The 25,010-nt window shown below is 41.1% G+C and overlaps 1 protein-coding gene and 2 pseudogenes across 1 annotated transcript; 2 read left to right on the top strand and 1 right to left on the bottom strand.

The window, feature by feature from the left end:
• The first annotated feature begins 10,842 nt into the window (after positions 1-10,842).
• LOC118365336 (lysine-specific demethylase 8-like) lies at positions 10,843-13,552 on the top strand (annotated as a pseudogene).
• LOC118365326 (non-structural maintenance of chromosomes element 1 homolog) lies at positions 13,373-20,956 on the bottom strand. Its single transcript, XM_035747463.2, has 8 exons — positions 20,529-20,956; positions 16,252-16,384; positions 15,916-16,037; positions 15,743-15,820; positions 15,479-15,625; positions 15,273-15,389; positions 14,775-14,901; positions 13,373-14,590 (listed from the first exon to the last, which is right to left on the bottom strand). Exons 2-8 carry the CDS (start codon positions 16,367-16,369, stop codon positions 14,475-14,477), a joined length of 825 nt encoding a protein of 274 aa, XP_035603356.1. The 5' UTR covers positions 16,370-16,384; positions 20,529-20,956; the 3' UTR covers positions 13,373-14,474.
• A 62-nt stretch (positions 20,957-21,018) lies between these two features.
• LOC118365309 (uncharacterized) lies at positions 21,019-25,010 on the top strand (annotated as a pseudogene).

The raw sequence follows: 25,010 nt of genomic DNA, 5'->3' as shown, positions 1-25,010 counted from the left end.
GAGAGAGAGGTTGTAAGTGGAGGGAGGGAAAGAAGGAGGGAGAGAGAATGGAGGGGTGAGAGCGAGAGGAGGGGTGTCGTAAGTGGGGGGGACAGCAGACAGACAGAGGGAGAGGGTGAAGAGGGGAGAGAGAGAGAGGAGGAATGGAAGAGAGTCAATAGACAGACAGAGGTGGGAGAGAGGAGGAAGAAGAGAAGAGCAGGAGGGAGGGAAATAAGGAGGGAGAGAGAATGGAGGGGAAAGAACGAGATAAAAGGGGAGAAGGGGGGAGGGAGGGAGATAAAGAAGCGGTAGAGAGAGAGAGAGAGAGAGAGAGAGAGACGAGATAAAAAAGAAAAGCGTCAACGCTGTGACACTCATCTTTTCCCATTGACTGCAATGTACTGAGAAAAACTTCACCTACTGTGACATATTAACTTTTTTTTCAAATGTGCCAGTAGGACATTTTCCTATGATGTCACGTTGGCTACCCAGCAGCTGATAGCAGCTAATATCTGAGATCAGACTTTCACATGTTTGGAAATAAAAGGTGGGAAATGTGGAATAGGGTATGGGAAATATGCTATCCTTGATTTGTTGAGAATAAAATGTAGCCTATAACTCAGAAGAAGTCAGAAGAAGTCACTATTTTTGTTTGTTTTTCCAAACAAACCTGTGGTGCATTGGAATGCCCCCACAAAACCTGGAGGGTGGGGAAACGCAGAGAGCAGAAAGCATTTATGGGGTACTAAAATGTTGCTTCCACTCCAGTAGGTGAACAATGGAGTGAGCTCCCAGAATTCAGGCTGTTTACATAGCGAGCTAGTGAATAGAAATGTGTGAAACATTTTACAGTCCCTTGTGATTCTTAGAAGAACTGGCTGCCTTGTTTTCCATCTGCTTTACATACGGGAACAGCTCCACGGTTTGCTCTGAGATTATTTGAATTTCATGGGGTGTCTGACAGGTAACAATAGCGCTGTGTCTATAGATTATTTTGAGGTCTGTGACAGGAGATTTCCTCTTGTGTTTGTTCAGATTTCCCCAAAACCATATTATAACGGGATCTGAGAACTCAAATATCCTCGGATCAGATCAAAAAGACATGCCTATAATTATTTTGTAGCTTTTTTCATTAGCCGAACACATACAAAGATACCAATCAAATATCAATCTGACACAGCTACTGTACACTACATGAACAAATGTATGTGGACGCCTGCTTGTCGAACATCTCATTCTAAAATCAGGGTATGGATATGGAGTTGGTCACCCCTTTGCTGCTATAACAGCCTCCACTCTTCATGGAAGGCTTTCCACTAGCATTAGTGAGGTCGGGCACCGATGTTGGGCAATTAGGCCTGGCTCACATTTGGCATTCCAATTCATCCCAAAGGTGTTCGATGGGGTTGAGGTCAGGGCGCTGTGCAGGCCAGTCAAGTTCTTCCACACCGATCTCTGTATGGATATCGTTTTGTGCACAGGGGCATTGTCATGCTGAAACAGGAAGGCACCTGCCCCAAACTGCACAGAATCGCCTAGAATGTTATTGTATACTGTAGCGTTCAAATTTACCTTCACTGGAATTAAGGGGCCTAGCCCGAACCATGAAAAACAGCCCCAGACCATTATTCCTCCTCCACAAAACTTTATAGTTGGCACTATGCATTCGGGCAACTAGTGTTCTCCTGACATCCGCCAAACCCAGATTCATTCGTCAGACTGCTAGATGGTGAGGCGTGATTCATCACTCCAGAGAACCCATTTCCACTGCTCCAGAGTCCAATGGCTGCGAGCTAAACACCACTCCAGCCGACGCTTGGCATTGCGCATGGTGATCTTAGGCTTGTGTGCGACTGCTCGTCCATGGAAACCCATTTCATGAAGCTCCAGACAAACAGTTACTGTGCTGACGTTGCTTCCAGAGACAGTTTGGAACTCGGTAGTGAGTGTTGAAACCGAGGACAGATGATTTGTACTCGCTACGCGCCTCAGCACTCGGTGGTCCTGTTCTGTAAACTTGTGTAGCCTACCACTTTGAGGCTGAGCCGTTGTTGCTCTTAGACCTTGTAACTTCACAATAACAGCTCTTACAGTTGACTGGGGCAGCTCTAGCAGAGCAGAAATTTGATGAACTGACTTGTTGGAAAGGTGGCATCCTATAACGGTGCCACATTGAAAGTCAGTGAGCTCTTCAGTAAGAACATTCTACTGTCGGTGTTTGTCTATGGAGATTGCATGGCTGTGTGCTCGATATTATAAACCTGTCAGTAACGGATGTGGCTGAAATAGCCACATTCACTCATTTGAAGGGGTGCACAGACTTTTGTATATATAGTGTATATTTAATGTTGGAGCACCTGCTGGGATGATCCCCCATTTGGTATAATACCTTGTGTTGTTCTCTACCATTAATTATTTTATATATATTATAATAATCAGAGCATGAAAGAAATCATGTCTGAAGAAAATGGATGCAAAAATATGCATTGCTATTGCATCCAAATAGGTATTGTTGTATTTATCTTCAGCCTGTTTAGCAAGCAATTGTAATGAAAGAGTGATAGAGGGAAGTGAAAACAAATTGTTCAGCATTTCACGTACTAATGACTTCACCATCAATTCCCATGGGTGAGACTTTCATCCAGCATGTCAAACCAATGAGATGATTCTGTGGATGAAATCACGCTGTGTAACACACACCCTGAAGCACAAGCTTTCTCTTTCAAAGACACACAGTGCCATGGAGAAGGACTTTTAACACACAGGTTGAAAGTGTTCTGTATCTCCACAAGGATTCTGCCTACAGCTACAGGCCCCATAGAGTTACCAGGATAGAGCCTACAGCTACAGGCCCCATAGAGTTTCCAGGATAGAGCTTACAACTACAGGCCCCATAGTGTTTTTTATTTATGTATTTATTTACAGCTCAGCATTTCACACCATAGTACCCTCCAAACTCGTCATTAAGCTCGAGACCCTGTGTCTCGACCCCACCCTGTGTAACTGGATCCTGGACTTTCTGACGGGCTGCCCCCAGGTGGTGAAGGTAGGAAACAACATCTCCAACATCTCCACCCCGCTGATCCAGAGATTTTCTGTTGAATCTGACAATTAATCTTAATGGTTGTACAGTCGTCTCAAATAAAACTGTGAAGGACCTCTGCGTTACTTTGGACACTGATCTCTCTTTTGACGAACATATCAAGACTGTTTCAAGGACAGCTTTTTTCCATCTACGTGACATTGCAAAAATCAGAAACTTTCTGTCCAAAAATGATGCCGAAAAATTCATCCATGCTTTTGTTACTTCTAGGTTAGACTACTGCAATGCTCTACTTTCCCGCTGCCTGGATAAAGCACTAAATTAACTTCAGTTAGTTCTAAATTGTATTTATTTATTTTACCTTTATTTAACCAGGTAGGCTAGTTGACAACAAGTTCTCATTTACAACTGCGACCTGGCCAAGATCAAGCAAAGCAGTGCGACACAAACAACAACACAGAGTTACACGTGGAATAAATAGGCCATGGTGGCGAAGTAATTACAATATACCAATTAAACACTGGAGTAATTGATGTGCAGAATATGAATGTGCAAGTAGATACTGGGTTGCAAAGGAGCAAGATACATAAATAAATACAGTATGGGGATGAGGTAGTTGGATGGGCTATGTACAGGTGCAGTGATCTGTGAGCTGCTCTGACAGCTGGTGCTTAAAGCTGGTGAAGGAGATATGAGTCTCCAGCTTCAGTGATTTTTGCAGTTCGTTACGGTTATTGGCAGCAGAGAACTGGAAGTAAAGGCGGCCAAAGAAGGAATTGGCTTGGGTGGTGACAAGTGAGATATACCTGCTGGAGCGCATGCTACGGGTGGGTGCTGCTGTAGCCTACAGCTACAGGCCCCATAGAGTTGCCAGGATAGAGCTCACAGCTACAGGCCCCATAGAGTTGCCAGGATAGAGCTTACAGCTACAGGCCCCATAGAGTTGCCGGGATAGAGCTGTATGTTCTGTTTGTCTGTGTGTCCAACATTATTGATGGAGTGTCTTGTCCTTTCAATATTGTTAACATGTTTATCATTATGATTGACTCAATCGCTGAGCTTTTGAAACGACAGGACTTTGGCACATATATAGATCAAGGTCGTCTAAGCAGGTGTGTTAAAGTTCAGCTTGAGGACACAGGGGGAGGGGGAGGCTCTCTAACACACTTATTTTCTACAATGTGCATCACAACATTAGAGCTTTTACTCTGCTAATATTAGATTGTTTGATTTTCTTGTCATCTGGTGCCCTTTCCACCATAATGAGACCCCACTCTCATTTAGCATGTCTTTTGAATAGAGCTGTGAAACTATCCTCTTGGCCTCCTCACACACACACACAATCCTTCACAGATCATCTAACTGCATTCCCATCGCCAGTCTCAGGCAGCTGGCCCATTTCCATCTAATACTCAGACTAATCGCCAAGGGAGGAATTACCACTAAATTAAGGACTAAACAAATGTTCTAGTTTATTGAAGGCTGTAAATGGATGAGCCAAGCTGAGGCTATCCTCCCTATTGTGTTGTCAATATTTGTTGAATTTTGTGCTGCTCCATACCACTTAAAATAGACTTTATGGGCATTGATCGAGGGAGTTTGATGAAATAGCATATTCTGAGGTAATACACTGTGCTTAAAGTCGTCCTCCATTCTATTTTTTTTTCTAACCTCATTTAAAACCCGATTTACTTAACAAAAGGACGTCCAAATATAACATAACACTGCACGGGGGGGGGGTTACTCTTTTGTTCTCTCTTGCTTCCCTACCGGTCCTTAAGGCAGGGGTGAGGCCGACGACATCACATCTGACCGTCAAACCAACTCTTTGAATGCCCTACTCCCTGAAGGTTGCAGTTGTGTCTAAAAAAAACATTGTTTTTCTCATTGTTTATACCCTTTAGTGTATGTACTTTACTGTATAATATATCGCTTTTCAACAGAAGAAGTTCAAAACTCACTGGAGGACATCTTTAAGCATGGGTCTGTTGACTACAGTCTCTGATGTTAATTGGAAAATAATAGCAGTGGGGTAGAGGGGAATTGATCTAATCTGCATCATATTTTTCTGTGTTGTCTTATCATGTACTTTGTACTTGAAGCATTTATGCACATCATCAGATCAAAATAATATTGTGTATTTGTCTCACACTTCCCTTGTGAATAGAGTATGACATCAACATTTATCTAATCTGCAGATCATTAGCCATCACAAACAATGAAGATATGAACCACACAAAGTTCTATTCATTTCACTTTTGGAAATTGTATAGTAATTTCCGGGTGCAGTAAAGTAAAGCATGTATTGAATAAACACTGACAATGGTTCTATTTTAGTAGCAGGTCATATAACCTGGGCACAGGAGGTTGGTGGCACCTTAATTGGGGAGGACAGGGTCGTGGTAATGGCTGGAGCGGAAGAGGTGTAATGGTATCTAATACATGGTTTCCATGTGTTTGATGCCATTTCATTCGCTCCATTCCAGCCATTATTATGTGCAGTCTTCCCTTCAGAAGCCTCCTGTGAACTTGGGCAATGCCATGACTGGCGTTTCCCCTAAACCAGTCACCAATGCAATGTTGGCAGACAATGTATAATCAATTATCTAACAAAAGTGTTTACGGTGTTAAACTATTTTCAATTTGCTTCAGTCCACTGAGCGTGCTACAGTTTGTGCAGGTTATCCAGCCAAATCAAGCATGGCTGCAACAGTCCAAATAAAATCGATGCGACATTGATAGATTGATCTTGTGAGGCTAGAGCTCTGGGAGGTCGTGAGCAGGTGTGACTGGGTAAGAAAGCGACGGGTTGACTGGGTTTACACAGTGTGGGTGTACTGTGACAAGATGTCACCAACAGGACATTTCTTTCATGAAGTTCAGTTTTTGTAAAGGGAAAACCTTCCATTTTTCACTGTCATCCATGCTATTATTTGCAAACTATGACACTTGAAATGAAGGATTATTAATATACAATTCTATTATTATTGCATGGAATTAAATGGCATGTAAAGTAATGCTAAATTAATTCAATTTAAAATCCCAAATGAAATCCCATGCATGGATGCTCCTCGTCTTCAGAAATGACTGTCAAAAAAGCAACCAAATAACTAGGGCTTTACAATGATGGTGAAATTTGGAGAAAGTTTGTGATTCAGTGCGTTAAAACCTTCCTAGAAGTAATGGTTTGAAGGAGGGACGTGTCAGAATGCTACATTTTGGTACTTTAGCAAGCCTTTATTCATGTGAAAAAATCGAAAATAACATGCTTTTAAAATGATATATTGGTGCACGATTTCTACTTAAAATAGGTACACAAAAGGCACTCTTTTTGTTGAACGACCCAACTTACTTTTTAAAAACGTAATCATTTTCGTTCCTATGTAGAATATAAGGCTTCCACAAGAGCCTAACTGCCTTTTATGGGGATGGTTTTTCCATGACATTCCACAGTCTTTCATCTCCTTCTCCACAGGTCATTGTCAGGTATCTTTTGCTTCAGAATAAGAATATGATTTAAACCTACAGTTGAAGTCAGAAGTTTACATACACCTTAGCCAAATACGTTTAAACTCAGTTTGTCACGACTTACACCGAAGGTGGTTCCTCTCCCTGTTCTGGCAGTGCTCAGCGGTCGGGGTCGTTTCCTTTTCTGTTTGTTTTGTCTTTGGTTCATTTACACCTGGTTTTCATTTGCTTTCATTTCTGTGTGTATATTTACCCCTGTTTACCCGCTTAGGTTTGTGCGGGATTATTTTCTTGTTGCTCGTGGAGGCTTTCCTCAGTGTATTTCGCTATAGTAAGGTGCCTTGTGTTTTTGCGCTTTATGGGAGTACTGTTAGTTCCCATTGTCTTGGGCGTTGTTTTGGGGTATTGTACTGTACAGTTTTTTTGACTTGCCCTTATTAAAATATACGCTACTGACATCTCTGCTCTCCTGCGTTTGACTCCTTACCTACATTCAGTGCGTAATGCAACACAGTTTTTCACAATTCCTGACATTGAATCCTAGTAAAAATCCCTGTCTTAGGTCAGTTAGGATCACCACTTTATTTTAAGAATGTGAAATGTCAGAATAATAGAAGAGAGAATGATTTATTTCAGATTTTACTTCTTTCATCGCATTCCCAGTGGGTCAGAAGTTTACATACATTCCATTAGTATTTGGTAGCATTGCCTTGGGTCAAACGTATCCGGTAGCCTTCCACAAGCTTCCCACAATACGTTTTTGGCATATTCCTCCTGACAGAGCTGGTGTAACTGAGTCAGGTTTGTAGGCCTCCTTGCTCACACATGCTTTTTCAGTTCTGCCCACAAATGTTCTAAGGGATTGAGGTCAGGGCTTTGTGATGGCCAATCCAATACCTTGACTTTGTTGTCCTTAAGCCATTTTGCCACAACTTTGGAAGTATGCTTGGGGTCATTGTCCATTTGGAAGACCCAATTGAAACCAAGCTTTAATTTCCTGATGATGTCTTGAGATGTTGCTTCAATACATCCACATAACTTTCCTACCTTATGATGCCATCTATTTTGTGAAGTGCACCAGTCCCTCCTGCAGCAAAGCACCCCCACAACATGATGTTGCCACCCCGTGCTTCATGGTTGGGATGGTGTTCTTCTGCTTGCAAGCATCCTCATTTTTCCTCCAAGCATAATGACGGTGATCATGGCCAAACAGTTATATTTTTGTTTCATCAGACCAGAGGACATTTTTCCAAAAAACACGATCTTTGTCCCCATGTGCAGATGCAAACCGGAGTCTGGCTTATTTATGGCGGTTTTGAAGCAGTGGATTCTTCCTTGCTAAGCGGCCTTTCAGGTTATGTCGATAAAGGACTCGTTTTACTGTGGATATAGATACTTTTGTATCCGTTTCCTCCAGCATCTTCAAAAGGTCCTTTGCTGTTGCTCTGGGATTGATTTGCACTTTTCACACCAAAGTACGTTCATCTCTAGGTGACAGAATGTGTCTCCTTCCTGAGCGGTATGACGGCTGCGTAGTCCCATGGTGTTTATACTTACTATTGTTTGTACCGATGAAAGTGGTACCTTCAGGCCTTTGGAAATTGCTCCCAATGATGAACCAGACCTTTGGATGTCTACAATTTCTCTTCTGAGGTCTTGGCTGATTTCTTTTGATTTTCCCATGATGTCAAGCAAAAAGGCACTGCATTTGTAGGTAGGCCTTGAAATACTTCCACATGTACACCTCCAATTGACTCAAATGATGTCAATTAGCCTATCAGAAGCTAAAGCCATGACATCATTTTCTGGAATTTTCCAAACTGTATAAAGGCACAGTCAACTTAGTGTATGTAAACGTCTGACCCACTGGAATTGTGATACAGTGAATTTTAAGTTAAATTATCTGTCTATCAACAATTGTTGAAATAATTACTTGTGTCATGCACAAAGTAGATGCCCTAACAGTCTTGCGAAAAATATAGTTTGTTAACAAGAAATGTGTGGAGTGTTTGAAAAACTAGTTTTAATGACTTCAACTCCAACCTTTAATGACCCAGAAATTGTCCATATGTACAAAAAGCTTTTGTGTACAAATGTGTTTACATCCCTGTTAGTGACCAATTCTCCTTTGCCAAGATAATCCATCCACCAGACAAGAAGCTGATTAAACAGCATGATCATTTCACAGGTGCACTTTGTGCTGGAGACAGTAAAATGCTATTCTAATATGTGTAGTTTTGTCACACAACACAATGCCACAAATGTCTGAAGTTTTGAGGGAGCATGCAATTGGCACGCTTACTGTAGGAATGTCCACCGGAGCTGTTGCCAGAGAATTTAGTGTGAATTTCTCCACCATAAAACACCTCCAACGTCATTTTAGATACGTTGTTTTAGAAAATTTGGCGATACATCCAGTTGGCCTCACAACCGCAGACCACAACATTTTGGTAGGCTATTTGTTAATAAACTTGTCTCTAATTAAATGCAGCTTCTCGTCTGTCATTACTTGTTGCCCTAGAAGACTAAATAAACCCTTGCTCATCAGATACAATGTTATAGCCTAGCCCACATTGATGGAATGAAAAGGGGGGCATATTATACGAACGTCTAGCAACCCAAAGGCATGGAGTTCGAATCTCATCAACGCAAACATCTAGCAACCCAATGGTTTCAAGTTCCAATCTCATCACAGACAACTTTAGCAACTACTTACTACTTTTTTGCTGCTTTTCAAATGTGTAACATATAATACAGATTGTAATTCTTAATAGGATAAACATATCAAATGAAATGGATGACATCCACAAATTAATACATACAATAAGAAATGTAACATGTCATACTAATTGGAGAATGTCAGATTTACGTATAGAATGATACGAAATAATCTGAGACAAGGTTGCTTGTGACTGTTGAATTTGTATAGTGCCTTACAGTCATCACATATACCATTGTTCTGGCACGCCCGTATCTTTATTTTCAACTCTCCATTTTGTAGCATTTCTCTTATTGAATTAAACTCTGACATTTTCCTTTTTGCATCATTGGATGGACGTTAACTATTTGTGCCCAAGTTCCCAAAAGCATTTGGCAATTACTGTGCATTTGGCGATTGCCAACAGTTACGCCCTAAAACTTGAGCTTAAGCACTAATGCCAGATAAAAAATAAAGGAGAAAAAAATGAAAGCCCTAGACATGAATTGCACAAGAATGATAAAAAAATGTATGCATTGTTTTCTCTTTATTCAACCCGCACAGTCAAAACCCGGAGGTGCCTTATCGCTATTATAAACTGGTTACCAACGTAATTAGAGCAGTAAAAAATACATGTTTTTTCATACCCGTGGTATACCGTCTGATATACCACAGTTGTCAGCCACTCAGCATTCAGGGCTCGAACCACGCAGTTTATAATTATAACTAAACATTGTTCTATCGTGATGGAGAATCTAGGGCAAATTACAGTATTTTCAACCTAAATTTAGTTTCCCCGTAAAAACGAACGAAGACGGTCAGGCGTCTTTTTAGATATTTTCTAAACCTGCTAAATTAGGTTAGCCAATAGCAAATAACAAAATATATAAAGAATAACAGCGCCATTTGGCGGCTGCAGGGCTACTATGTCACAAGCCGCTCCTGGCGCTAGACGTCAGCACAGCTGGAGGCTAGATCAAACTGTCCACTCTTCAGACTGGAGCAAGGGGAGCTGGCAGGATAGATGTATTTCGTTGTTGTTTTTTTTAACGAAAAATGTGCTTCGTGCAAAATAATGTGATGTTACTGTTTGCATGATGGAACCCTATCATCACGTCGACAAGGAACATAAATAATGTATTCGTTTTCTACACGGAAGTATTTTTTTGCAACACCAGCATCTACATATGTCGATAACGGTAACTACAAGTGTTTTGGGCATTATGTGTTTACCATTTATTTGTCCACATGTTATAATCTTATTGTCGGGGTATTAAAGAGAACATGTGCCCAGTGATTATACGTGTGCTTGTGGAAGAGCCATACAGTATTTCATTAGATATCTGATCCACTCTAACAATATTTGGGGATAGGGGTCTTTGTTTCTTGCTCTTACCGCACTCGCTCCCTGAACCTCTGTCTTTCAAATTTAATTCACTGACATATCACACGTGAGGAATTATATGGAAAATTGTGGTTTTAATAGAAGTCTTGTGTATTCGTTAGAGTTAACAGGTGGAAAAGGTTTTGCAGGTAGACAGCCCCCAGCTAGCTAAGTGTATGGTTATAACATTAGTGGTTTTCAGACCAGATGGATTGTGCACTGTACCATTTTGATTGGGTCTAAAAATTGTCTCTTTCCACAGCACTAGTCTATGGCAGAACTGTGGTCAGCTATCTCTGCTGCTTTGTCTGTGACGGAGGCAGATTTTCCACTTGACTTCAGTGAAAAAGTTGAGCCCAGTGTGGTTGGTGGGTGTGCTGAAACGTTGCAGGCAGCAGCTGTACACCGGGAGCAGTCGATGGAGGCAAAACGCTCAGATCATCTTGGCCTTTTCCTGGGAGAAGCTCAACACAGGAACATGGCGTGATGTGGACAAGGAGTGGAGGTGTTTGTATTCATATGGCTGCCTGTTCAAAGTAGCTGCCCTATGCCGTGATGATGCCTCATCAGCTACAGTGCAAGAGGCCATACAGACATGTGACTTGGGCCTGCTCATGGGGGCAGCCATCATGGACAATATTTTACAAACCTTTGTAAGGATCCTGCAAAATGATATCCGGAAGAGGGACTCCAATGAGTAGAATCCCAGTGAAGGAGTTAGTGCCAAGGTGGATTTCATATCTTATACTGTGTATGTTGTGGCCTGTTGCTTTCTAACCAGTCAATGTGAGCCTGTGTCATATCCCTTTTGTTCTTTCTCATAATTTTCTTAAAGGCTACTAGGCTATTTGATTTAGCTTTACATATTGCTTGTTCTTCAAGTCAAACTGTGTGTTATTTTATGCTATGTTAAATTCTGAAAGTTGACTGTGTCAGTGGTCAAGCAGGTTCTGACAATACCAAGGATACACTCTCCATCATTGAAGAGCTTCAAGAAAGATTACTTGGATCCCCAAAAGCCAGTCATATTAGAGGGTATCATAGATCACTGGCCAGCCTTCAAAAATCACCCTTGGAGGTACCTTTTTCTTTATTTTGTGTCCTTCTCTAGTCCCTTGCCCTTATCTTCTCATAGTCCCCTAGACACCTCTGTTGATTTTGTTTTTTCCCTTTGCAAAGAATAGAATACTTGCAAACTGTTGCTGGTTGTCAGACTGAACCTGTTGAAGTGGGTTCAAGATATACTGATGAGGAATGGTCACAGACGCTCCTTACGGTCAATGAATTCATCGATCGCTATATTGTTGTGAAAGTAAGTACTTCCTCATGAAAAATATTACCCCAAGAATAAGCCAATGATATATGCTTTTCACTCAATGCCTATTCCCGCTCTCTCTCACATTAGGACGCATCAAGTTTGGGAAATCTTGCTCAGCACCAGCTATTTGATCAGGTTGGTCATTGCCCTTTCCTGTTTTTTTACATAACACATTTGGGTGAGGATTTCAGTGTTGATATATACTGAACAAAAATATAAACACAACATGTAAAGCAATGGTTTCATGAGCTGAAATACAATATCCCAAAAATGTTTCACATGCACAAAGAACATATTTCTCTCTAATGTTGTGCAGCAATTTGTTTATATCCCTCTTAATTATTAGTTATACTTTGCCAATATAATCCATCCACTTGACAGATGTGGCATATCAAGAAGCTTATTAAACAGCATAATCATTACACAGGTGCACCTTGTGCTGGGGACAAAGGGTCACTCTAAAATGTGCAGGTTTGTCACACAACACAATGCCGCCGATGTCTCAAGTTTTGAGGAAACATGCAATTGGCATGCTGAATGCGGGTATGTCCACTAGAGCTGTCGCCAGATAATTTAATGTTAATTTCTGTACCATTAGCCGCCTCCAACGTCGTTTTAGACTGTGATACCGGCCACCAGGACAGCTGATGAAACTGAAGAGTGTTTGTCTGGAATAAAGCCCTTTAGTGGGAAAAACTGGTTAGCTGGGCCTTGCGCCCCTGCCAGTCATGTGAAATCCATAGATTAGGGCCTAATGAATTTTTCAATTGACTGATTTCCTTCCTTATATGATCTGTAACTTAGTAAAATCGTTGAAATTGTTGCGGTTATTTTTGTTCACTATAAGACTAAAATACAACAAATGTATATTTTACTGGAAATGTAGGATAGCGGCTTCTATAATTGCTTGCCTCCATTTTTGTATTGTACAAATGACATTTAAAGCATACATGTTTTTCAGTTACAAAAACACTTTTGTTCAATGTACTCTTCTCCAAGGTCGCCGAGCTTAAAAATGACATCCGTATCCCTGACTACTGTTGTCTGGGTGATGAAGATGACATCACAATCAATGCTTGGTTTGGGCCAGGAGGTAGTGTCCCCCCCCCCTTCATCAAGATCCTCAACACAACTTCCTGGATCAGGTGAGTCTAACACATCCAGCAAGTAGGATCAGACTCAAAGCAATTTGGACCCTGCCAGAGATATGTGATCCTGTATTTTGGCAATCATAATTTGGTGACTGCATGGTCCCCTATTTTGTAAGAAGTGGTTGGGAGAAAGTACATTCGACGGTATTCCCGACACCGATAAACCCTACCCTCACCAATTGCAGCTCCTACACAACACTAGTCAGGTTAAAATTCTATTTGAAATCTCTCCATGCACCAGGTCTATGATCTTAAACAATCTAGCATATAAATGATCTACCTAAACTGTTAGTGCTGCACACTTTGAATGGGAGAAATTAGTCAAGTGTTTGCCATTTAAACACAAAGCTTTCTTTAATGCAGGTGGAGGTGGAAAGTCCAGACGTGGTGCGATTCCCAGAGTTTGTGAAGGCTCCCTACCTAGAGTGTGTGTTGCAGCCTGGGGAGGTCTTGTTCATCCCAGTCAAGCACTGGCATTACGTGCGTTCTTTGGAGCTCAGCTTTTCTGTGAGCTTCTGGTGGTCATGATCCACGATGAGGGATCCAGATTCAGGTTGTTTTTAGTCAATGTTGCTTATTGCAGTGGTCTTGTAAAATGAAAGTCCTGTGCTCACGTTATGTTGTGACTTAGGTCTGAATGTTATTTTCTTCTTAAACAATCATAAACATGTCTGTCCTTTCATTGCTTCAGCCCTCTCAGCCTCAACCACCAAATGGCTTTAAAAACACCTTATTCTATAAACAAATTCATGGTTAAGTGACAATGGTAATTCAAAAAGGAAATAAGTCTCAATTTACATAATTCTTCAACATGAATCACCGTTGTGAACTATGGGAAATTTGCTGAACTCAATTAGTAGAGGAAAATAGCCTATCACTATGGCTATTTTACATAATTAAAAGTATCCCACCTCATATCCAAGACAAAGGAAAGCCAGTTGTGTTCAATCTATCAACACTTGACTGTGATTATGGCACACATTGAATGACAAGCTTCCTGCATGATTGGCACTTGCTTCTACTCATTACTAAATTAAATGAAGGAGCAGTTAGTGTATGCTCATTTCCTACTGCATATAAAATATGGAGTTGTTACCCATTTAATTTGATAGAGTATGCTTTTTCAAATTAGCATATTTAATTGTTCCCAAATTATTCCTGCAGATACTCAAAGATGAGGTAATGTCCATAATGTATTCAAATAAGGCAATACTATTCTAATTTAACATCCTAATGAACCACAGGCACAAATTATGTACACACAGCTTTCCATTTAAACTGCCTGGAAGAATGATTGAAGTAGTTGCCACACTTCCCAGAATTGCTCCCCTCGAAAGTAACTTAATAAAATTGAGATAATCAAGTTAAGAGTGGAGCTCACGGGAGACATTGCACTGAAAGTTCTGACAGCTATACATACATCCATGAGGTTATGACCTCCTGGTCCTCCGGGTCTGAGCTGTAGACCGAGGAGTGGGGGTGGGGGCCGTGTTCTCTTTGGCTGCTGACTGAGTCTCGCTCTGAGAGGACGGAGGTCTATACACATCTATAGAGAAGGGAAAATGAAATGATATGAATGACTAGATAGGTAAATATGTTTTTTCTTCGTCTGAGTCGAAACAGATGAAAATTATATGTATACACAGACCATTATACAAACTATGGTAGATTGTATAGACTATCATGGTACCACTTGTGTTGCAATTCTTTGATCAGCGCAACATTATTACCTGGGATCTCATGTGGCCAGAAGTCCTCACAGGCAGGGCATCGTGGATCAGTCCTTCCTTTGAAGTATCTGGCGACACAAGGGGTGTGGATTTTGATGCCACATGTAGGATTTTCACACATCTGGCACTGAGAGGTAAAAAGACCAGATTATTACAAAAATGAAGCATGAAACCAATTGCAATGCCTAGAAAGCCAGGCTATATCAGTGGTGTCAATCCCATTTAAATTCAGGCAACATATTTTGAGTAGCAACTACACCATTCATGAGAAGCATATCCAACAAAACATTAGACATTAGACATGCAACATTAAACATTCTACCTTCTAGCAAGTTTGAACAGAGAGCAGAGGACTGAGAAAAGTGAGTTTGGGAATCTGACAAAAAAGCAGATGTTACACCAATTTGGATTTGACATGGGGTCCAATTTAGCTAGCAGGAGGAATACATTAGATGCAACTTATTTACTGTAATTTAAATTGAAGTTGTATCACTTTACCTGCAAGGCCACATTGTGACAGATATGGCAGACCTTGACCTGGTCTTGATACAACATCCGAATATATTGCTCCATCTCCATTATACAGCGAGTGGAGAGAGAGTAGTCTCCATTTTTCTGAAGAAAAGACAAACACAGATTGCAAATCAATCAGTGGCTCAAGAAGCAATAACTGCATGCATAGAATGTGTCTTCAGAGACAGCACCTCATTCAGCCACTTATCCTGAACAAGCCTGTTCAGTACATGTTCCGTTTCTCTTTTCTTTAGCTTCTTTGTCTGGAGGCTGTCGGCACAGTTAAGAATGTCCGTGGAAGAGGCGGTTCCATTGTCAGAGTCCACAATTAGGTCCATCTAAAAAACAGATACAAAAATAAGAACATGCCAGTTATTACAGAGATATTCAAATTTTATTTAATTCTTAAGTCTTATTGTCAGTCATTTACAATTGACTAAAAACAGCATACTCACTGTTTTTCGAAATAATTCCAACTCGTTGTCTGCATAATCAGTTGACATCCTGGTCACATCAGTTTCAGCCATGTTCACCTGGACAGGAGAAGATGTCAACAGGGAAAATAAGAGCAGTTCATGATGGTAGTAGTAAAAGAGCTTTGTGAATGAATTTGATTAGTGTCACTGACCAAAGCATGGTACTGAAGACCATCCTCCTCAGACATCCCTTTTCTGATCTGCATGAACATGGGCTGCAGCTGGGCATTGATAACCTCAATGAATTCGTCGAGTTTATCATGAGCATAGTGTGCTGTATAAAAAGGGGTACATGTGAATGGCCCTCAACAAAAACATTTTTGGCCAGTTTCTCAGACCTAGATTAAGCCTATTCCTGGACTTAAAGGTACTTACAATATAGAATCTCTATTGTGTCTAGAAAACTGGACCTTTGAGTTTTTGAGTCAACAGAAAATTAACAGTAGAGGACTGGGGGCAAAAATAGTACGCAGCTATGCTGTTCTTACCACCGTGTGTCTCACAGCAATGCCGGTGGAGAGCCCTTGCCTTGGCACCATCAATGATCCCATTGACCATCATGGTTTGCAGGAACCTTTTATGGCTTTCTCCCAGTGGTCGAGACATGGTGCAAGGAAAGCCCTAGAAAACATTCAACAACGATTTTGGATAAGCAGTACTTGAGGGTGTGAGATTCCATTGGACCCCACACAATGTGGTTGACCAATAATTGCTAGTGCTTGGGCACACACAGACAAGCCAATTTGCCTCTTTGCATTACAGGCTGATGTTAGCTCACAGAGGAAAGTGGTTAGCTACACTGAACAAAAATATAAACGCAACATGCAGTGTTGGTCCCATGTTTCATGAGCTGAAATAAAATATCCCAGAAATGTTCCATACGCACAAAGCTTATTTCTCTCAAATGTTGTGCCGAAACTTGTTCACATCCCTGTTAGTGAGCATTTCTCCTTTGCCAAGACAATCCAACTGACAAGTGTGACATCAAGAAGCAGATTAAACAGCATGATCATTACACAGGTGCACCTTGTGCTGGGGACAATAATATACCGTTCTAAAATATGTCGTTTGTCACAACACAATGCCACAGATGTCTCAAGTTCTGAGGGAGAGTGCAATTGGGATCCTGACTGCCGGAATGTCCACCTGAGCTTTTGCCAAAGAATGTAAATGTTAATTTGTGTACCATAAGTCACTTCCAACATCGTTTTAGAGAATTTGGCATTACGGCCAACCGGCCTTACAACTGCAGACCACGTGTACGGCATCGTGTGGGCGAGCTGTCAACGTTATGAACAGAGTGCTCCATTGTGGGTTATGGTATGCACAGGCATAAGCTACTGACAACAAACACAATTGCATTTTTATCAATGGCAATTTGAATGCACAGAGATACAGTGATGAGATCCTGAGGACCATTGTCATGTCATTCATCCATTGCCTCGTGTTTCATCGTGATAACGCACAGCCCCATGTCGCAAGAATCTGTATTTCTGGAAGCTGGAAATGTCCCAGTTCATCCATGGCCTGCATACTCACCAGACATGTCACCTGTTGAGCATGTTTGGGATGCTCAGGATCGACATCTACAACAGCGTGTTCCAGTTCCCGCCAATATCCAACAACTTCGCACAGCCATTGAAGAGTGGGACAACATTCCACAATCAACAGCCTGATTAACTTTATGTGAAGATGATGTGTCACACTGCATGAGGCAAATGGTGGTCACACCAGATACTGACCGGTTTTCTGATCCACGCCAAAAGATGCACGTCTATTCCCAGTCATGTGAAATCCAATAGATTAGGGCCGAATGAATATATTTCAATTGACTGATTTCCTTATATGAAGTGTAATTCAGTCAAATATTTATATTTTTGTTCAATATAGTTATCTCTAGCTGTCAAACAATAATGTTAGCTAGCTCGCTCAGGGTTTGTGTGTAGCTCTCCGGTAGTAATAGACAATGCAACTCACACAAACACCTCATATACACGCAGACTCCTGTACTCACACTGGCTGTACAAAATATTAGGAACACATTTAACAAGGGATCATAGCCTCCACCTGGATTCACCTGGCCAGTCTATGTAATGGAAAGAGCAGGTGTTCCTATTGTTCTGTACACTCAGTTTTTGTGTATATAGATCTCACACACACACACCCCGATACTCACAAACACATCAAACGTTGCGAGAAGGAGGTAGCTGGAACGCAATATGGTGACCGGAGTATGGGAGAGTGGGTGTGTCGAAATGAAAGGAGTGGGTGTGTGGAAAGCACTCTGCTATAGGTTACACCAAAGACATAAGAGTATGGTTTAGAAACTCTGTTGTCAGACAGTTTTAATTGAGCAGTGTCGTTTATTTATTTTTTGTTTCGTACTACGCCACTACCGTACATTTGAGCTACAGTACCGTGAGAGTTTGGACTTTTGTTTTGAAGCCAGAGGATGAGTTGTGAGTCGGATTTCACTGTTTTAAACAAATAATTTTACATTCAGTTAAACTGAAGACAGTTTATTTTATTATTGATGATGGGTGTACTGTTGCTACATGGGTTATATGTGTGTACTTACTGTGACTATCACCCTGATATTGGCTACTAGGTAGCTACTTCCCATGCCGTTGCCGGACAGTAGTGCTTGTTACGCAGGAGCGAAGGGCACTGTGTCCCGGGGTTGTTGCCGTTCATGCCCTTCCTATTGAGTAGTAGACTATGTATGTATCAAGGTGACATCTAGATGGTTATCAATGTCCACTTTGTTAGGTTACAGCCTTATTACAAAATAGATTAAATAGTCCCCCATAATGACAAAGCAAAAAACAGGTTTAGACATTTTTGCTAATTTATTGGCTGTTCCACTGGATGTCATAAGGTGTATGCACCAATTTGTAAGTCGCTCTGGATAAGAGTGTCTGCTAAATGACTTAAATGTAATGTAATGTAAATGTATTTGTCACATGCGCCGAATACAACATGTGTGATGCTTGGCATTCAGGCCAAAGAGTTCAATCTTGGTTTCATCAGCCCAGGGAATCTTGTTTCTCATGGTCTGAGTGTCTTTAGGTGCCTTTTAGCAAACTCTAAGCAGGCTGTGGTGTGCCTTTTACTGAGGAGTGGCTTCCATCTGGCCACCGTACCGTACCATAAGGCCTGATTGGTGAAGGGCTGCAGAGATGGTTGTACTTCTTGAAGGTTCTCCCATCTCCACAGAGGAACTCTAGCGCTCTCTCAGAGTGGCCGTCGGTTTCTTGGTCACCTCCCTGACCAAGGCCCTTCTCCCCCGATTGCTCAGAAACATTTTTTTTTTTTTTTTATTTCACCTTTATTTAACCAGGTAGGCTAGTTGAGAACAAGTTCTCATTTGCAACTGCGACCTGGCCAAGATAAAGCATAGCAGTGTGAACAGACAACACAGAGTTACACATGGAGTAAACAATTAGCAAGTCAATAACACAGTAGAAAAAAATGGGCAGTCTATATACAATGTGTGCAAAAGGCATGAGGAGGTAGGCGAATAATACAATTTTGCAGATTAACACTGGAGTGATAAATGATCAGATGGGCATGTACAGGTAGAGATATTGGTGTGCAAAAGAGCAGAAAAGTAAATAAATAAAAACAGTATAAAAACAGTATGGGAATGAGGTAGGTGAAAAAGGGTGAGCTATTTACCTATAGACTATGTACAGCTGCAGCGATCGGTTAGCTGCTCGGATAGCTGATGTTTGAAGTTGGAGAGGGAGATAAAAGTCTCCAACTTCAGCGATTTTTGCAATTCGTTCCAGTCACAGGCAGCAGAGTACTGGAACGAAAGGCGGCCAAATGAGGTGTTGGCTTTAGGCATGATCAGTGAGATACACCTGCTGGAGCGCGTGCTACGGATGGGTGTTGCCATCGTGACCAGTGAACTGAGATAAGGCGGAGCTTTACCTAGCATGGACTTGTAGATGACCTGGAGCCAGTGGGTCTGGCGACGAATATGTAGTGAGGGCCAGCCGACTAGAGCATACAAGTCGCAGTGGTGGGTGATATAAGGTGCTTTAGTGACAAAACGGATGGCACTGTGGTAGACTGCATCCAGTTTGCTGAATAGAGTGTTGGAAGCCATTTTGTAGATGACATCGCCGAAGTCGAGGATCGGTAGGATAGTCAGTTTTACTAGGGTAAGCTTGGCAGCGTGAGTGAAGGAGGCTTTGTTGCGGAATAGAAAGCCGACTCTGGATTTGATTTTTGATTGGAGATGTTTGATGTGAGTCTGGAAGGAGAGTTTGCAGTCTAGCCAGACACCTAGGTACTTATAGATGTCCACATATTCAAGGTTGGAACCATCCAGGGTGGTGATGCTAGTCGGGCATGCGGGTGCAGGCAGCGATCCTGCACCCATCAAGGATGATCAAAGGAAACAGGATGCACCAATGCTCAATTTCACATCTCATAGCAAAGGGTCTGAATATTATTATTATTTTTTTATACATTTGCTCAAATTTCTAAAAACCTGTTTTTGATTCGTCATTATGACGTATTGTATGTCGATTGCTGAGGATTTGTATTTATTTAATCCATTTTAGAATAAGGCTGTGTAAGGCAACGCGACAAATACACTTTGATTTGGCTAGTCAGTTATTGTTAGGCAACCAACAGTAACAACATGTCAGCAAATGTTCCGGACAAAATAGACCAGCACAGCGTATAGCAAAAACAATATATATATATAATACAAGACATATATTAAACTTCAAACAACAGCATCCCCACTCACCAGGCAAGTCAGTCGTTGCTCTGTTTTGTTAATGATGGTTCCTTTTACTTCTGTCAAAAGTTAGCTTGCTAGCATTTGTTTACGCGGTTTGTACGTGAGATATGCACGGATCTACCTCTTCCTGTGTAGTTAAGTTTACGGTGTTTCTGGAAAACCATCTTGAAGCCAAGGTGCTACCGCCCCCAAGCGGACTGGTAGACCAAAAGCGTCTCAAGCAAAAAGGCAAACATAGTACAGTAGCTATGGTTTAGATTGGAGACTACTATGTGGCTCGGTTTTCCATGTCTTTATCTGAAACCGGACTTCCCGGCAATAGATCAATTTGCAAAAAGATTGCAATATTATTAACATGTCATTGATGGAATTCGAAGTTAGTAATCAATCATAAAACAAAAATAAAGCGTACGTGCGTGCGACATGGTCATACAAGGAAGGGGGGCGAACTTCCCATGAAAGGTGTGTCCTATTGGATTTGTAATTTCCAGTAAGCAATTCGTCGTTGTCAAAACAGCAGCTCTTTCTATTTGTGTAAAGTGACAAATGATTGTTACCACTGTAGATCGTATGAAGACTATATACTGTATAATATATTCATTGTTTTTTCTTTGTTATTTTAAAGGAATGAGTACTTCCTCAAAATTATAATATATCATTGTGTGGGTGAGTGACTTTCGATTTGCTATATCTCTATGTAATCAAGGGAATCTAGTGGGAAAGTTGGGTCTATTAACAAAAGCAACAACTGCAGACCCACAAAAACCATATTACTGAATTAAATAGTCACTTCTTCACATTTAGCCTACATGTATCCTATTTTAATGTGCAGGAATTTAAACACTAATATGAAACATTTTCTCTTTCTGATTTCAGATTTAATTATACTGTGTGGTTTACTCTATTACTCTAATTATACAGCAACAATGTTTCTATTGATTATTATATTCACAAACTTTGGGACTTTGATAGCTGATGATGGTAAGCAGTCTTTTGTATATAGCCTATAATCATGTAAGTAGATTTAACCACAGTATTTTTGCCTGATTGTGGTTAACATTTGACAAGCTTTTTTGTTTGTTAATTACTTGTAGCAATTAGTGACGGAAATCTTCAATGCTTCAACGATTATGAAAAAAGTATGGTTTGTCATTTTACAACTGACAAGTCTAAGTGCGCTGAATACAACATGACATTGAAATTATTGGGCTCGCAAAATATGTACGTTTATGATTGTGTAAGTTTTTCTATTGTCGATGTTATTCTCACCAAGAAGTCCTATTTCATTTCAAATCTGCATTAATATTCAACTTATTTCCCAGAGGCCAGAATGATTGTACTTTCAAGGAAAAGGAGAGGTCCAATGATGTATTCAAATGTGGATGCTCTATTGATCCAATGGTCCTTGTTATTGTGGAGGAGTTTAATGCAACACTTTGGAATTCTGGGAAGCGTCTAAATTCCCAAATCCTCTGTATCAAATGCAGCAGTGAGTTGCATCTACATATGCAGATTGCTATTTGAAAATGAATTACTGTTCTAAAGAATATTGCATGAAATGAAACCATTATTTAATTGATTGATATGTCAAACCATCCATGTCATTGTCCTATACAGTAAAACCCAAAACCCCCACCGTCCAAAAGGTGAAACCAACAGAAAATGGGAATTTCCTGGTCAAATGGAAGACAAACTACCCTGATGATGCACCGTTTTCTAAGGACTTGATTGCCGAATTGAGCTACAGAAAGAAAGGAGAAACAGATGAGGTAAAGGAGGGTGATATACAGCATTCCCCCGTTCGCTGTCACATCACAATGACAACATTCCCTCTGGCCCTTTCCTTTGTTCCGACAGGTGTCCAAAAATGACTCACCAACTTCCCATGAATTACTTGGCAGAGACTTGGAGTCAAACACCATTTATGCTCTGAAGGTCAGAACTTATACTGACAGGAACGGCCGTTTCAGTGACTGGAGTGAAGAGTTGGAATTCACCAGCCGTAAGTGACTAAATTAGATTTATCATCCATGGGTTTTCAAACCATAATTTCACTTTCACCTTGTAGCTCATTGTATATTCTTCTCTGCTCCACAGCTGAATCATCTCGGAAAGTACTCCAGATTGTCATTGTTTTCAGTTGCATTGCTGTTATCATCATCACAAGTGCTTTATTTTGGTGCAGTGTTAGGTAAGTTGTCCTGACACGTCTGTAGGTGACAGTATGTCTGTTTCCACAAACATTTTTTTATCATACAGCTTCATAGTGACCCTATAGGCTTTCAAATCGTTCTATTTCCCCCCTCTGCAGACTCAAAACCAAGTGGTGGGATAATATTCCTAAATGTTCAAACCCAGACCTTTTGTATATGGTTCCAGGAGTGCCTAAGGTGAGGCTCTATCTCCAATTATAAACTGGGTGGTTTGAGCCCTGAATGCTGATTGTCTGAAAGCCATAGAATATCAGACCGTATACCATGGATATGACACATTTTTAAAAAACCATTTTAGAATAGTTACATTCGTAACTAGTCTAGAATAGCAATAAAGCACCTCAGCGGTTTGTGCTATATGGCCAATATACCACAGCTAAGGGCTTTGTCCAGGTACTCTGCGTTGCGTTCTGCAGAAGAACAGCCCTTAGCCGTGGTATATTGGCCGTTTATTTATTTATTAAACCTTGGCTATTTATTTATTTCTTAAGACTTATTGCTTAAATAGTCTATGTTTAAATAAACTGTAAGCCTTCATTACTTTCATACTGTAATTCCTTCCATTTGTGTATTTGCATTTAGTGATGTTTGTTCTCCACCACAGGTATTGTCTCCTCCCAAAATACCTTTGTCCTCCATCTATGTGATTCTTCAAAAATGGACACTGAAGGAAAAACATGGTGAGCATATAGATGCACTATAAACATAGAAAAATGAAAAGGTGTCTTCGGGTTCAGTCCTATTCGTGTGGGCAATCTAGTCCTTGCAATGGAAATAAGCTTTAATTCACTGTAAGTTACCCGCTTGTCTTTTCTCTACAGGACAAACCCCTCAATAGTAGATGGGAGCAGTGGAAGAGGTAGTGGCTCAGCGCTTGACTCATCATCTTCCCTGGGTTATGCCCACACATGTTCTATGAGCCCTGAACCTAGTAATGTGCAGATCATTAGCCATCTTCAAGAGGCCCTGATCAAAGTCTTTCCCAGCCTTGTTCTTTTGGACGAGAATCCTCAGTCATTGCTCTTAGCCCCTCCTATGACAGATGATGGCACACAAATGAACTGCCCTGAGCCAAATAGAGACATTGGTGTGTGTTCATCTGACTACAATCCTCTTCATTTTATGAGTGAGTCTGGAGGCTCTTGTGGGTCGTCTTGTTACAACAATATTACCTACTCCCCCTCAGTGCCCCTCAACTCCATTCAAGAGTTAACAACATGCAAGACATCCTCATTTCCTAAGCAGCCTCTGCTCTTTTGTAACTCCTCCTACCATTCTGGTGAGGCTGAAGTGTTGAAAAATGCCCATCCACAGCTGTTTCTTGGTACTGGTCAACAAGACCTTAACTTGTCCACTAACTGTGCACCCCTCTTGCAAACCATTTTCATATCACCTGTGTGATGGCACCAGTGATGATTCAGAGACTACCACGTCAGCAGAGGACACCAGTCTGATCGATGGCTCTAATGACAGCAATGTGTCCGAACCTCACAATGTTATCAGTGTCATTGCTGGATATCAGAGCTTCAGTGAGGCGGTCGGTAAGGACAATAAGAGAGGAACTGATGCCTTCATGGATGTGCCACTGCCACTTAGGGGTTTCCAGGATGTGGACAGTAGCGAGCCACTGATTTACGATGTGAATCCATGTTACCACGGCCTGCCTGACCCTGGATGCTGCCTCCCCCCGAGTGACATCGATTATCAGACTTTACAGAGCCTGGGACAAAATAGCCCAGATCAGTGGGTTTCAGACAAACTGCTGAACAAGTGTTTGGAGACTGAGATCCCTCAAAGCTCCATGAGGAACATACCTCTAAATGTCCTGTCCAACTCACAGGGAGGACAATATCCGATACCTGGAAATCCCTTTCTTACTGCTTTCTGTTCAGACCAAGCCATGCAAATAGACAATGACAGCTCCTATCATTGTGTGTGATTCTACGATTCTTTCTTTTATTTTGGGGACTTGAGCTCATATATATGTTTTTTTCTATAGTATACAAAACAGTTTGAATACCATTCTGCCATGAAAATGCTGTAGCCTCAAGTCCAGAACAGTTCCACAGTTTGGATGTACAGCTTCTGTAAATTAACATGTGTGTGTGGGGAAACTGCAACAGTTAATTGTTGAGGAGATATAACATGTCTTGTCTTTGCCTCATTTGTCTGAAGCATGTTGTTCATCATCTGGGATGTACAAAAATAAGGATGTGTACTTCAGTTGAAATACTGAGCAATAACATCTATATTAAACATCAAGGTCGTCAAACTA

The sequence above is a fragment of the Oncorhynchus keta genome, chromosome 32 (genome assembly GCF_023373465.1).
Source record: "Oncorhynchus keta strain PuntledgeMale-10-30-2019 chromosome 32, Oket_V2, whole genome shotgun sequence".
NCBI lineage: Eukaryota > Metazoa > Chordata > Actinopteri > Salmoniformes > Salmonidae > Oncorhynchus > Oncorhynchus keta.
The sequence above is the reverse complement of the archived record's forward strand: the minus strand, read 5'-3'. Positions and strand labels throughout refer to the sequence as shown.